Source organism: Triturus cristatus, chromosome 12, assembly GCF_964204655.1.
Source record: "Triturus cristatus chromosome 12, aTriCri1.1, whole genome shotgun sequence".
Classification (NCBI taxonomy): Eukaryota; Metazoa; Chordata; class Amphibia; order Caudata; family Salamandridae; genus Triturus; species Triturus cristatus.
The window spans coordinates 67,498,682-67,514,544 of record NC_140595.1 but is presented as its reverse complement, the minus strand read 5'-3'; the positions used below and the strand labels follow the sequence as shown (position 1 = coordinate 67,514,544).

Genomic DNA, 15,863 nt, shown 5'->3' with positions numbered 1-15,863 from the left:
CTGAACCGAGAGCAGCCGCTTGATCGATCCTGTGGACTTCCGAGTCTGTAACGCGGCAAACACCTCCTGGTGTGCGTTACAGCTGGCAGTCCCTGTATCTCTGGTCGGGCTGGGAGTTACGACTCCAACCAGCAAAAGCGCACTGCGCTTTGACTCAGCCGAGTCAAAAAGCGAAGCTCAATGGTTATCCGGTAGAGCTTCCGGGTCCTTCACAGGTGACGATGGGGCAAGACACGGCCCAGGGAGTAACGACTCGACCCACCTCCGTTCTTGCCTTACTGGAGCACCACTCCGGAACACTGCTCTTCACTAAGCAGGTACGTCGGTGTAAACACAATATCCGACAGCGTTGTGCCTCCCGGTTCCTCCCTTTATAGGGCGTGTTTTCCTTGAGGTATGTAACAGCTCTCCTGTTTACATAAGGGCGTGTTTTCCTTGAGTTATGTAACAGCTCTCCTGTTTACATAAGGGCGTGTTTTCCTTGAGTTATGTAACAGCTCTCCTGTTTACATAAGGGCGTGTTTTCCTTGAGTTATGTAACAGCTCTCCTGTTTACATAACCTCTCAACCGCTAAGCATCCTGGGAGATGTAGTCCGTTTTCGCTGGTTACCGTTTTCCTCCCCTCGCATGACAGGAATTCTTGACAAGACCCACCCCCTCTTAAAATCTTGATCCCTACCCACTCTCAAAAATCATGATAAATAGCTAATCTGGACACATCTGCCAATATTGGATATACCATGCTGTTTAGTACGTGTGTGCAGCAAAATACTGACAAGATGAAGCAGATCAGTGTATTAATGACTGTGTCCATGTTTGTTTAAGAGAATAATTATTATAAACTGCACGCATTTCTTCATACTTCTATAAATATACACATAATGTACATAAACATCCATAATTTCATGCTTCAAAATTCATTTTTGAACTGCTATAAACAAGGTAGATTTCTGCCAGGAGAGACCGTATAGTGAACAAGCATTGAAAATGCAATAGGGCTCGCTTTCGTTTAAGTCAAAGCAATTCGGTGGCTTTTTAGCTTTGCTTTTATTAGTGTTTTTCAAACTTTCATGTACATAACATGCATATATGTATGCATGCATTTATATTTGTATTTATATAGATATGCAGATGTATACATGTGTATGTATAGATATACACATACATACATATATATATATATATATGTGTGTGTGTGTGTGTGCACATAGAGAGAGGTAGAGGTGTAGAGGGAGAGAGGTAGAGAAAGCGAGAGAGTGAGTAGTAGAGACAGAGTGGTAAGAGTAGTAGAGAGAGAGTAGTAGAGAGAGTGAGAGAGAGAGAGAGTGAGAGAGAGTAGTAGAGAGAGAGAGAGAGTGAGAGAGAGTATTAGAGAGAGAGTGAGAGAGTAGTAGAGAGAGAGAGTAGTAGAGAGTGAGAGAGTGAGAGAGAGTAGTAGAGAGAGAGAGTAGTAGAGAGAGTAGAGAGAAGAGGTAAGTGAGAGTGAGAGAGTGAGAGAGTAGTAGAGAGACAGGCTCTGAAGACGACAACAACCCTCTGTCTCCGAGGGACATCTGTGTCACTGCCCCAGGGCAGCAGCTCTAAAAGAAAAGAGCGGAGGTGAAAGCACAGCGAGGCCAACAAAGGGAGGGGCAGGGCGGCTTAATGGATCTGGGAGTAGATGGGAGGGGGGGCTATTATTTCACTGAGCACAACTGTGCCTTGGCTGGGGTTTGCACTGAAAACAATTCCTATGGACTCATCTATAGTTTGTAGTGGTCTGAAAATCCTTTTGTTTCTGAAAGAAAATCTAAATGCGGAGTAGGAGCACCCGGAAGAATTTCCTCCCCACATGGATAGCCGGAAAATTCAGCCGATCATTGTACTCCGAATTAAGACTGTCCTCCTGAACTTGGAGGATGTCTAGTTCCCTCCAAACTCTAAATGAAGCCCATCGAGATGCAAGTAGTGCTCAAGCAACCGAGGCCAATTACAGGTAAAAAAAAAAAAAAAAAAGAAAACAGACAGCAATAGAAAGCATGCAAGGGGAGCAAAAACGCGAATTCTTCGCCTACTACAGGCGAGCCAACACGCCATGCTGGGAGTCGGCAGGAGGGCAGACGTGGTGGGTAACACGCACGCGAGAAGAGACAGAAGGAGGATATGCGCAAACAATGGCCAAAATACAAACAGGATGGTTGCAGGTAATAAGCTGTAGAATTCTCGAGGGGGTGCTCCACTGCTGGTATTCTATTCAAGACTGGAAAGCACTAGGGACCGGAACGGCAAGTCGCTATTCTTTCAAGTGCCTCCTACGACGAGGGACAGACCCGCATAGACTAGTCACGCCCCGTAAATGCAGTTGTCAGAAAAACCTCGGAAGGAGCCCGACTTTTTGAAAGTTGGAATGGCTGTGTAACAAACACAAACGGTGGACTCATTTCATCTTTACACCTTACTTTGTCCACAACCTCCCACTGCAAAACTCCTTCCCACCGAAAACTGACTGCGGTGTTAAACGCCAAATACACAACAGATCAAGGTTTTCGCAACAAACAAACGCTGCTGTTGTACAACCAAACCGAGCAGAGAATTTCTTATAAACATCTCGATAACCAGAAAGCCATCCTCTGCACGTTTCATTCGCTGCTTTCTGCTACTCGTAGTTCGAGGGTTTGAAGCAATCCATCTGCATTAAAAGAAACAAGTAGCTGAAAAAAAGCCGAACGTACATGACACCAGCAACAGCAGACCGAAAATGACACCAAATGGTATTCTGGAACTTAACGGTGTTGATCTAGAAGGTATTCCGGATGCCTCTCAGAGAACTCGCATAGTACACACAACTAACTACATTGTGGATTTATACAGTGGCACGAGGGCCAATGCGTTTATTTACAAATAGGGCGCAGTACACTTGAGAGCAGGCCTTGCAAGTGCAACACACATTAACAAGCAAATAGTGCTTACAGAGTAAATTGAAGGAGGCTGTGTCCCTCCACAAGTAAACTATCAAATCCCGGTGGGCGGGGCCAACAGGGGACAGGTTGGTAACCCTCTGTGTAATGATTGCCTCTAGTGCAATCATTGCACTGTGGTTTGCAACAGCCATGACGCAAAACGTCGCGCATCAATTAAAATTGGGGGCGGAGCCGCAAGACGACTTCTGGAATCGTATTGATTCCAAGAAGCCCGCGTCTATGACGAGAGCAGCGCATACGCGGCTCACATCAGGCCGAGACCTAAAAAGCAGGTTACTGTCATCAAACACATGTTAGAAGCGAGCAAAAAAAATGGTATTTTAGACTAAGGCAATTTTTAACAAAAAAGATGTGAAAACTATTAGAAAGAGCACCTCTTTGTATAGTCTGTTTCCTTATAAACTCTTCAAGGCAGTGTCATCCAAGGTTGATCAACTAGTTCAGGGCTTGGTGCCAGATTTTTTACTAAATGCCAACATGTACATTTATTTTTAAAAAATGGAAAGTCATTGCCTAAACAACGGCATCCTGAAAACCTCACAAGGAATTAAGAACTCTGAAGGATATCTATGATGACCTTTGACATTTGAAGTGATGGTCCGTAAATTGGCACTACAGATTACCAACCTTCAATAATAAGTTAAACTAACTTATTAGGAATGGTTACTAATAGCTTAATAGGTTACTGCAGTAGAGTTTTCCATGACAAAGTGAATGTTTGCTAAACATAAAGAAGCCAACTGGGGCGTAATGAAGATTGAACATTATTTTGATCCCTAACCATCAAGTACACATGATGTTTCCTGTTTGGGCACAACCAAAAGCCGTTTTGGACACTATCAAGAAGACCAGGTATTCAACCAACAATGGTTTGTAAGTAGCGTCACTTAACACGGATTGACGTACTGTTACAATTCCACCTTCATAGCAGAACAGTAGATTGCATTGTATTGTAATTGCATTTATATAGCGCTTACTACCCCTGACGAGGCATCGAAGCGATTTTATTGGGGAGTAGCACGCTACTCTGGAACCCATAAAGGATTAGTGTTGAATTAGTATAGTGAAATATGAAAGTAATGTGAGTGGTGAATAGGTTAGTCAGTTATTTGGATTGACAAGGATAGCGGAGGGATAAAAGAGGGAACCCATAAAGCATTCGTGGTGAACTAGTACAGTGAAATACGAAAGTAATCTGAGTGGTGGATAGGTTAGTCAGTTATTTGGATTCAGGATAGCGAAGGGGTAGACGAGGAAAAAATGTTTGCATTTATATAGCTCTTGTTACCCTCGGTGGGGTGCTGAAGTGTTTTTTTGGCGAGTAGTACACTACTCCAGAACCCATAAAGGATTTGTGGTGAATTAGTATAGCGAAATATGAAAGTAATTGGAGTGGTGGATAGAGAGATTACACTTTGGCCCTCATTATATATTCAGGGATAAAGTCGGATCCCTCTCCAGACAGGAGGTTGCACAGAACTCAGAATTATGATGTGTGACAAATATTGAATCCTCTCGTTTTCCCGTGATAGATTCAGGCAGGTGAAACCGGCCAAAATGTATTCAGAGAAAAAGCCTGTTTAAAAAAAAAAAAAAAAAGGCAAAACATTTAGAAGTCAGGGTTGAATACAGATTTTACATATCAAACTTCTTCTTCACATAGAAAACTAAGAATAGCAGATATGTACCGCACCTGATAAATACCTCAACTGGGATAATATAATTTACCAGGCATTATAAAAACCATTCCCTATTTCGTTTAACTTGGAGTTGTAATGAGGGCCTTTGAAAATAAAGTCAATTGCTCTTAAGGATCAGCACTAAATGTAAGCTAAATAAAAAAATAAAAATACAAACACAATTGAGTAGTATTTGCATACTCATCTCTGTTCCCAATCAGTGATTTAGTGCATTGAGTTCACTGTGCTAAGCAGACAACTCTGGTACACGCTTAGGACTGAACGAGCCAACAATTATAAATAATCAGTCTAAAATTAAGGCATCCCCTCCCAGCCTCTTCACTACCGATGCATGCCAGAGACAGGCACAGCTGCTACTTGCCAGAGTGTATGTTACAACTCTGTTCGCTTCATAGCAACTGGTAACATCAACTTCCTTCAGTTTATTTTTTGGGGCCAGGCAGATTCAGGTGGGAGTAAACAACTGAATCCTGCCAAAAGCAGATTTTTATTGTGCCTCAACGTGACTCTGAAAGCGGATGAGTTTGTTACAACTCTGTCCATCCAAATTTGCTAAATATGGACCTGTGTTTACAGTTTTTAGAGAAATGTGAGTTATCATGAGGATGATAGATGGATGTTTTGTAACCTACTGTGTATTGCTGAGCAGGGCGCAAATGTGAGAGGTACAACTACACCGCTTTTCAAGTTGGTGCACATTACAACAATGAACTCTAAAATTACTTGTAGGAGATATTTTGTTCTTCTTCTGTGATGTGCTAAACCCAGTCTGTACACCAAGCAAACGATTTAAGGTCATACTACACAAAAATTGTACACCGTTAAAGCAGGTTAGGTCCAGCATTTTGCACGGTAATCAAAATTCTGCGGCAATACTGTGAGAAAGTGTCTCTGTATATACTGTTCCCAAGTAGGTACAGTGTGTACAGAGTCCAGAGTCACCAGAGGTTTGGCAGAGGCTAAAGTTAGATATAACCTTACTCTCTAAAGTGGTAGCTTGGTCGAGCAGTAAGGCAGTATCAGAGGACAGTGTAAAGCATTTTGATGTACACACTCAGTCAGCAAATGGTTTCACACACTCAATAACTGAACTCTAGGCCAATGGTTTATATCTAAAAAATATATGCTTGTTTTATTTTAGAACCAACAATAGGTATTAAAATATACTTTCTCAGAATGAGATGCTGTAGGTAAATACTTTTGCAATAGGCAATTGACTTTTGTAAATAATTACAAGTTGTTGCAATAGGCAACACAATTCTAAACAAAATAATGCATTGACTTCAATGGAAGTTTCAAGTTATTTGCAATAGATTACCTTTAGATTACTTTTGGAATTCCAGGACTGGATCCTAGATTCAGTCCTGGGACAGTACTTAAAAACAAGTGATAAAAGTCGACTTAATTACTGTGGTGATTTTTAGATAATATTTTGCTATTTTAAAAGTTGACACTTAGAAAATATTTCATAGAAAACAATCAATGATTCCCTATGGCAGTAATTTCACGTTGCAGGTATAGTATGTTCTCGTTACTTTTGTAATCCAGTACTGGGTGCATAGACTTAGTACTGGGACCTTTATCCAAAACAGGTAAGTAATTATATTTTCAGAAGTTATACGATTTTTAAAGAATATTTAAAGTTTTCAGGAATTGACAGAAGAAAAGTCCACACTTAGAGGAAATTTCAGGAAAAACCAGTCAATGTTACCCTATGGAGAAAATTGAGTTATCGGTTTAAAGGTAAGTACTCGACTGGCAGAGTTAAGGTTCTGGGCATAGACTCAGGGGTCTCCCAGGGTCAGGTAGGTACAGTTGGTTCACCCTCAGCGGCACAAGGGCGGCCGGGTGCAGAGAGAGTTAGGCCCAATGTTATCCTATGAGAGGTAGGGGGGCCTTGGTTGGTGGCTGCTGACTAGCAGGCCACGCGGCTGTGGGAGCTGGGCTCCTGGTCACTTACTCAGGGCAAGTGGGGAAGTAGATAGGTGTAGAGGTTGCACTGCCAGGGCCACTCGGGCGGCTGGGTGCAGGGTGCTTTTGAGCAGTCGGGCGCACAATTGGTTTCAATGGGAAACCTCCGGTTTAGAAAAAGACTGCAAGCTCGGGGACGAAGATTCTTCAGGTGCCACCACCACTGCGAGAGGTAAGTTGGGTAGTTGGAGGATAGATAGGTACCCCGGGATTGGGCGCAGAGGGCCGCGGGGCGCCGGGTGCAGGGGTGCCTTTTGGTGTCGGGAAAGCTTACCCTCAGTTGATCACGGTTGGGGGGGGGGGGGCACCTGGTTCTCAGGCTGCAGGCTTCTTCAGGAGCGTCGAGGGAAGTCCTTGGGTGCCGAACTCAGGGTCACAGGTGCCGTGGGGTCGTCCTCTGGGTCTTTGTTCACTCCGGCACAGGCCAGGCTTGGCGGGTGCAGAGTGTGAAGGGTTTGCAGTTCCGGGCTGATGCCAGGGATTAGAAGTAGATTTTGAGTAGAGCCTCTACTCATGGGAGTCCCAGGGGCTTAGAGTCAAAAGGTAGCTAGGTCCTCCGGGGTTTGTGAGGTTGCTGGCCACAAGAGATAGCGGGTTGGAGCAGGAGCAGGTTCGAGGGTCAACAGGCCGGTAGGGCTGGGGCCAAAGCAGTTGGTGTCTTCCTCTTCTTAGCAGCTGCAGGGCAGGTTTTCTTTCTTCTAGCTCTTCTTCGGATTTCGGAATCTAGAATCTGGGGAAGGAAGGTTCAGGGTGCCCCTAAATACTAGATTTAGGGGCGTTACAGGTAGGTGAAGGGCAGGGGCCAATGGGTCCCTGTCCTGGGGTGGGTACACCCCCTATCCTGCCTCTCTCCTGTGGGAGGGGGGCACAAGCCTAATCCTGATTGGGCAGGGCTTCCCATCTTCAAGATGGCGAGAGCCCGGAGATGTGCTTCACCTCGCCTCCCCCACCTGAGGGGTGGGGTTGGCAGGCTGGCACATCCCCTGTCCTTATTTGGGGTTTCCGGCCAAGCTTCCCGCCAGAGTGGGGGGTTGCAGTGGCCTGGAGAAGCTCACAGAGGCCGCATGCCTTTGAAGCTTACCCCTGCCCATCCTGGGGGAGGAGATTTAGCACCTCGCCCAGGATGTGCATTGTTGCAGGCCCAGGAGAGCAGGGGCTCTCCTACCCAGGGGTCCAGCAACATGTCTGCTGTGTGGCAGCCTAGGCAGCCTCAGAACAGACGTGGATTGAAGGTTAGGTTTTAGGGGGCATCTCTAAGATGCCCTCTGGGGTGCTTGGTACCTTAAATCCCACACTGGCATCAGTGCAGGTTTAATGTGCTGAGAAGTTTGATACCAAACTTCAGTCTTCAGTGTTGCCATTATGGTGCTGTGGAGTTCGTGTTTGACGAGCTCTCAGCACCATGTGCTCTTAAATGGCAGCACTGCACTTGCAGTGCCCAGGAATGGACCTGAGTACTGTAGGGGCACAGGGCTCCTGCTCCTGTGCCCACACCACTGGCATAGGGCACCCAGCTAGAGGGGTGGCTGATGTATGCCATGGCAGTGTAGGTGGTGGGCATGTTCGCCATAAGTTGGCAGGGTATGCTCAGACGCGAGTCCCTTGCTCACTTTGTCACTGGATTCAAGCAAGCCTGGCTGAAGACGGCTGAAATGCCAGAAACCGGTCCTAGGAAGCTTGTTTCCGGTCCAGGGAAGGCATGGCTTGGCAGTTCGGGCTGGACTGTTCCCATGAGGCACAGGGTCAGACTGATTTGCATATGGCCATGTCTGAACTGGGGTGGCAGAGTGGGCTAAAGAACGGTGATGGATCAAACCCAGATCTGTTGACTGGGTGTGAGTGTTTGATTGGTTCTGATGCTCCGTCCATCACCACCCCCTTTTGTACCACACAGGGATGTGTGCCATGTCGACTCTTTGCTTTGTCTTGTACCCAGATACACCAAGCCTGCAAATGCAGTGTGTGTGTGTAAGGGTATAGGGCCTCTAAGGGTGGCACGAGTGCTGCAGCCCTTAGAGGCCTTCCCTGGTCACAAGGCCCTGGGTACCTAGGGTACCATTTACCAGGGGATGACATGTGGCCAGGGTTTGCCAATTTGGGTTTTTGGGTTTTAGGGAAGGAACATAGGCCCTGGGCACCTGATTGGCAGGAGTCCAGGGCACACTCAGTCAAAGTACATTCAGCAAATCAGCAAAAAGTGGGGGCATACCATGCAAGAAAGATGGCACTTTCTCACAAATACCAAGTGCTAACATTATGTCTCTAGTATACTATTCCCCCTAGATTGTTGGGCATAAACAGATGACATTTTCTTATATTTTCTGCAGGGCACACTCAATGAGAGTTTATGTGCCTCTACACTACAGAAGCTGGAATGTATCATTCTCCCTCTTGGTTAATCATACAACAGTGTGGATTAACTGCCTTTGCACTGAAAATGTTAACCATATTCAAACAGTATTAGGATGGTTTGACATGAGTATCGACCACTACATCTTTGCTAATATAGGCTTTCACTTGGAAAGTTAATAAAATTAGTGAGGAAAGATTTAAGATCTTAAGAGTTAGCAAGAGCCAGCTATGATCCCTCTTCAGCCTATGGGAATTCTGACTCTTGAAACTTGATTAACCAGCAAAATGTACACTGTGCACTTCTGCTTTATGGTTTATGCGTTTACAGAAGACGACGAGGCAGATCAGTAGAGCCAGAATAAGAAAGAATATTTTAGAGTTTTTTCACACACTCTTCCATCCACCAGTTTGTTTGGAGATTTTCAATGAATGTGGAGTGATATGGGTATGTTAAAAAAAAAAAACCTGAATAGCGGAGGAATGGCAAGAAGGTTGACACAAGGCAGAGTGGGAGACACAAATATGTCAGAAGAAGTGCAGGAATACGGGAAATTAGCACATAGGGGCACAGCTCATAACCAATGCGATAAATGCTTGCCACCCATGGCCTCTTTTAGGACCACTTGCTCTGTTGTGCACACCATGCTGTCCAATTTTATGGCAACATATAAATACACCACCCGTGGATCATTTACGGTTAGTCAGTAATTAACAGAGCATCATTTAATGGACACAGAAGAAAGACTTACCTGAGAGTTCTGCCAACATGAGATATCAAGGATTCTGTGGGAAGAAAGACCCGAATATTAATTTAACATATTTATTCTCGAAGACAAGTGATTCAATATATTACGTAATAATATAACACAATATGTATTTAACCTTAATAGAAGAAATATCACAATTTTCAAAATGAAAGTATTAATCTTGTTATGGTAAATGGAATACGTTAATTAAAATACAGAATAATTTCTAGCGGTACACGAGTTCCTCTGAAATGAAATTGGAAAACCCAGTTCAGAAAAAGCACTTAATAAAGCGTTTTTAAAAACGTACAGCTACAGGAATATAAATGTTGCTTTTTAAACTCAACTTTTTCCAAATCATCGAGCATCTCCTGTGTAGCGAGAAGCTCGACAGACAGTACTCTAGAGTTGTCACTTTCAAACTTTGCATCTTCGTAATAAAGATAGAAAATGTCAAATAAGAGCCCCGGTAAGTAGTTTGCCAAAATACGAAGCTGTCCGGGGATCTGTCGGAGGCGAATCGGACGCAAACACCTTTTAATCAGAGAAAAACAGATGCAGATGTGCAATTAAAAGCCAGAGCCGACAGTCTTGGCTCTGTTTGCACTAGCCCACATTGTTTGCAGAGTAACAACGGTTGCCAGGGGCGACGCCGTCCACTCCCGTTTCCAAGAGCAGGTTGCCGGGCAACCAACAGAACACTTCCCAAACCAAACAATGGCATCCCCCAATCCATCCCGGCGCTCTCCCCCAGCTCACATTAACCAGACCTTAAAATCACTAAAATATGTAATCTATTATTTTCAGAAGCTAAACGAGAATGGACAAATCGGTGGGTTCTATAGCAACACAAACAGGTTTATCGGATTTGCTCTGAAACACGAGGAAAAAAGGCAGCGCGGCTTTAGCAAGTTAATACATGTGCCAGTCACTCCTGAACCGCGCGTATTTACAATCAGTGAGGGCTTCTTTCGGACTGCTTTGCAACAAACCATTGCGCAAGTCACATTCCCAGCCAGACAACTACACCGGTGTGACTCGTAGTGACGCAACAAGTCGACAAACTGCACAGGTAAACAATGTCCATAAGCGCCAGACAGCACTTGTTGAATGCTGAAGAGCCAATGATATCTACGCGTTTGGTCAGTAGCTTGTACAGCACTTACGCTACTTCTAAGCGCTGCAAGTGCGAGCACTATCATTTACAAAGTGCTAAGTAGCAATAAAGCAACTAGGCGCTACTGTAGCAGCTACAAATCTGCTAACGCCCAAGAGGAAGGTTTTCAGATCCTTCCAAAAATGTCACACTACTTCAATAAAAATATACAATAGTGAATGGTTTCCAGCTGAGACGTTCCCTGGAAAGGACAATTTTCAGCTTCGCTCTGACATGGAGGTGAGTAGGGTGGAGGGGAGGGGCATATAATATGGTCTAAGGTGGGATGTTATTTCACAACTACAGATGTGCCAATCTGAGCTGCTCCATGGTCAAGAACTGCTTAGTTGAGACCTGCCAGGTGAACGGGCACAGAGGCACTCACCACCAAACCTTCACTCGTTACTACTCGTTTGTAAATCAAGGCAGGGCCACTGGAATTATGCTGCAGTGGAGGAAGAATTTATGCAGCAATAACAGGCAAAGTATGCGGCACATTCAAGGAGCATTTTTACTGCTTTGTGGTTTTATCACACCATGACACAATTTGGGCCAAAGTTTCACCTCATTAGAAACAATTTAATGAAGCAATCAGCAGCTGAAAGGTGACCAGTTTACCTCAGCAAGAGGTCTGCAAATGAGCAGCACTTTCTTTAGTCGTTTTTGATAGGTGTGCGCAAAAAACTATTTTTTGAAAATATATGCAGCAAAGAGTGGATGAAGTGTTAAATGCATAACTATGCAGAAAAGGGCATACCGTAACAAAATTCCGCTGACCCTTAAAGTGCTTTTGCCACCTACGCACAAAAATTGGATTACGCATGAATTTTACACATGGCATGAACTGCAAAGAGTATTGACTAACAAGACAGCATCGTCTAACAATTGTCGTGACTAATAAGAAAGCATGGTTTCCAAGGCAACCAAGTAGGAAGACGCTCCAGTACAAACGGCTGGCAACATTTTGTCAGCTTTAGGGCTTAGGGTGCCAAAAGGATGATCCGGGTCAACCTTTTCCAGTTTGTCAGAGTAGTGATGGTCTCACTGAAGAATGTGAGAGTGGGATGGGAGAGGAGGGAAAGTGTAATACAGAGGAATGGACAATGAGTGGATGGGTAGAGATACTATATAGGAAGGAAAAGATCACAGTGTTCTTCCAATTTTATAAAGTTTTTGCTCAAACTCAAAAGCACACTTTACCCCCATCATTACAGTGAAAGGAGGATGCTTAATTTAACTGTTGGGGTGAAAAACAACTGACAACGTGACGGGAGATGAGTGCGTTCTAGAAATCATATGTAGTGTAGGTGCATCTCAAACACAAGATGCTGCACATTCTGCAATCTGCAACCGGTCGCAATAAAGAATGGATAACAGAGACCAGAATGCAATAGGTGTTAGAAACAGATCAGGCAGCACAATGTAGAGTTGTTTTTATACATTATGTTACTCTTGCTTTCATTATAATGCTGATTAAAAGCAACCCCTTTTAACATCCCCCATTCACTTGGTGTCCAAACTTACGAGCTAGTTAAAGCTTTAAATTCTTTATTTTTAGGTCCATATTTTTAGGTCTCCCTTCTGTTCGAAAGCTTTTGTCTTAAACAGTGGGCTGTGATGCCTCCAATTTCTTACCATTGGCTGGCGTCATTGTCATTTTAATTTCACTACTTCGCAGTGGTCAGCTGCCATAGGCTTCTTTCCTTTTCGTATATGTGTGACCCATCTAATGATCATACCAAAGATGACAGACAATTTGGCCTGGTATATGCTGTCCACTAATTATAGTGGGCATCCTGTACCAGTCCAAACAACCCCTTATTGGTTATAGGTTAAAGACAACTTTTATTGAAAGCTATCCTAGTGGTAGCTATGGAGAGAAGCCTTCAGACTACGTCTTGAAGGAATGTAAAGCAGCTCGTTTTACCAGTCTATAATCTCTTGAGCGCCTAAATGAAAGACAACCACACCAGGGATATATATAAAAATATGTATTTATTTCTAAACACACCCTCCTAGACTCTTTAAGAGGCTAGAGGTCAAAACACATAAGTTACACTTCAAATATCACAGTAATAAGCACAAATATACGTCAGGCCCTAGGGGCGAGCCAAACCATATACTAAAATAGTGGTATAAGAACTACGACATAACTAGAAACAAGGCCTAGAGCCTGCAGAATCGCTGGGACCCCAAGGAACCACCCAAGGTAGTGACACAGGGGACCCACGCGGGCCGTGTGCAATGTGTGAACACAGCCGCAAGCTCCTGTTAGCTTCACTGGGGAAAGTCGTGGTTAGATTTTTAAAGGTTAGGGACACTTAGAAATCAGTCAGGACCAAACCATTTGGGACTTGGGAAGATCTAGGGTCAACATCCACGGGAGCACTGGAGTACTCGTGTTACCTCACCCAGGGAAGCCAGGTGCATAGGTGTCAAATGGTGTTGGGTCGCGTCGTCGATTTCAATGGGAGCTGGCAAAGAAGTGCTGCTGCCGGGAAGATGCGAAGTGTCCGAAGAGATCCAAGCCTGGATCGAAGTCGAGAAGAACCTGAAAGCAGAGGGGACAGAGTCTGGGTTACTAGCCAGTGACCAGGAAGACGATAGGCAGATGCCCACCGATGTCAGGTGATTGCAGGCGAAGGAGCTGAAGCTTGACTCTTCAGCCACGAGGACCAGGAGGCGTCGAGGATGACCAGGAGCTGGATTCGAGCTGTCCCACAAAGGATGTAGAGTGCTGCAGTGTCAGTGCCCGGATTGGACACAACAAGCCTTGGCAACAGCAACCCACGCAGAAAGGAGAAAGATGCTTCGGTGCAGACCAGCAAGGTCTGAGGGACTCACCACTTGGTTGGGAGTCAGGGCACGCCTGGAGAAATCAGGGAAGCCCAAGGAAATTCAAAGTTACCCCCTCAGGGACCCACCAGTTGACGGACCAGGGATCGCGAAGGGACCTCGAGAGGAAACACAAAATGGCGGCCCACGGGTCACTCGGGGTGACTAGGCCGACAATCTTCGGTGGATCTGCTGCTCGAGGTGGAGGCTACAAGTAACCCCAGCACGAATTCAAGAGACGTCGAGAAGTCTTTGCACTTGCAAAAGTGCACGGTGACCAGGAGTTCCGGTTCCACGCTACTCACGAGGGCTGCGGGTCTCAGCTTTGCTGGAGACTCGGGTCGGCCTCTGAGATGTCTGGAAATACTCTTCCTGGGCTGCAAATACTTCGGAGTCCGGCGGGAACTTCGGAAATGCAGACTGGCAAAATGCTTTGTTGGTGCCTGTCAAGCAGGGAAGTCACTCCTTGACCCCAAGGGAGATTTCTTCAGTCCTCTAGTCTTTAGTAGAGCGTTGAAGTTCCAGGATTCAGCTTCAGAGTTTCATCCAGGGATATCTAAAATTCTCGTTACAGAGGTTCCTTACTTATACCTAAGGAAGGGGTTGGACTAGCTCTAGGGACCCACCTATGGGAGGGTTTGGAAAGGGGGGTGGCTACACCCATTTCCTTTGTCCAATTTCACGCCAGAGCAGGGGCTGGAAGCCCCTGAACCGGTTTGAGCTGGACTATGCACAGGGACACCAAATGTGCCCCCAGTGCAGGACTTCAAAGCACTCAGAGAGTGCTTCCACCCAGCCCCAATACACATAAGCCTGTCTGGGAGGTGGTTACACCTCCCTGTGACAGGAAACCTACAGTCCAGGCCTCCCCTGCCGGAGTTGGTCAGTAGCAGGAGGCCAGACCCGTATCTGTGGCTGCAGCATCCATTTGGTGATGCCAGGGCTCTATTAGCTTTCTACCGGGTATACCAGTACTGCCATGTCTCTCCCTCTAGAAGGGTGGGATCATATCCTCACATCAAGAACTGATGTGGGGGTATGATTCCAAGGTGTTTGACACCAAACATGACATGTTTCCGTGCAGTCAGTCCAAAGTTAGCATTAACCATTTAAGATATAATGCACTTAAGAGGATATGGTCAGGCTGCACCACTGACAACCCCGGAGAAGAGATTCCGAAGGCTGCAGAGGGGGCTCAGCTCATGCCTGGGCACCCTCTCTCATATAACCAAGCCCCCTGCCTTCAGGATTGATAAGGCCTGCCATAGGGGTGACTGATAGGTTACAATGTGCAGTGATAGGTGAGGTATAGTGAACCTATACCTCAGTAAGGGGTGCATGCACCACCTTACCCAGGCTGCAGTAGCACACCTGTGGTGTCAATCTGGTGGGCTTCCCAGGGGTGGCATAATACATGCTTCAGCCCCTGGTAGGCCTCTGGGGTACCTATGCCCTGGGTACATAGTATACCATATGCTAGGGACTCACAAGGGTAGCCCAGAATCCAATCTGGAGTGTACCTAAAGTACATGCAATCATTTTAGAGAGGAAGCAACTAAGCTGGGGCCCTGAACAGCAGGGTCCCAGCCAGACTAAAGTCGAAAAACAGTGAAACACCAGCAAAAAGTGGGGGTAAACATGTGTAGCAGATCCTACTCTCCTACAATAACCACCTGGATTTGCAGGGGCAGAGAAAGGGAAGGCAATGCAAAAGAGCCCTCTCCCAATGGATCGTTGTCTAGATTAAGATCTGCTACACAATGGCCAAGAAACATCCCCCGGAGGGCTTAAAAGCTCATTCCACCAGAGGTACAGCTGCAACCACTGAATTAGCTGGAGGAGTCCCAGTCTTGGGCCTCTGTCAGGCAGCTACGTGGACGTTGCTGCACACTTTTGCCAAACACTACTGCCTCAACAGACCGGTCCGGTGAGATGAGCACTTGGTCTATTCGGTCCTCCAGGACTTCCTAGTCTGAAAAAAATCTGCAGAACCACATCCTGGGAGAGATATTGCTTTGATAGCTATTCTAAGGTAAGGAATCTGCGCCTAGAAGTCTCTATCAGTTGAACAAGTTACTTACCTTTGGTAATGCTTTATCTGATAGTGTCTATCAGGCTGCAGATTCCTTACAGATGCTCCCA

General features: G+C 45.5%; 1 protein-coding gene across 3 annotated transcripts in view; it reads right to left on the bottom strand.

Moving 5' to 3' along the window:
• Positions 1-15,863, bottom strand: part of RFX2 (regulatory factor X2) — a 182,818-nt gene that overhangs the window by 130,989 nt on the left and 35,966 nt on the right. For all 3 annotated transcript variants that reach the window (XM_085636800.1, XM_085636802.1, XM_085636801.1), the window contains exon 2: positions 9,734-9,767. In XM_085636800.1, coding sequence (XP_085492926.1) covers positions 9,734-9,752 — 19 coding nt within the window. In that variant the 5' untranslated portion in view covers positions 9,753-9,767. The remainder of the gene's footprint in view (positions 1-9,733; positions 9,768-15,863) is intronic.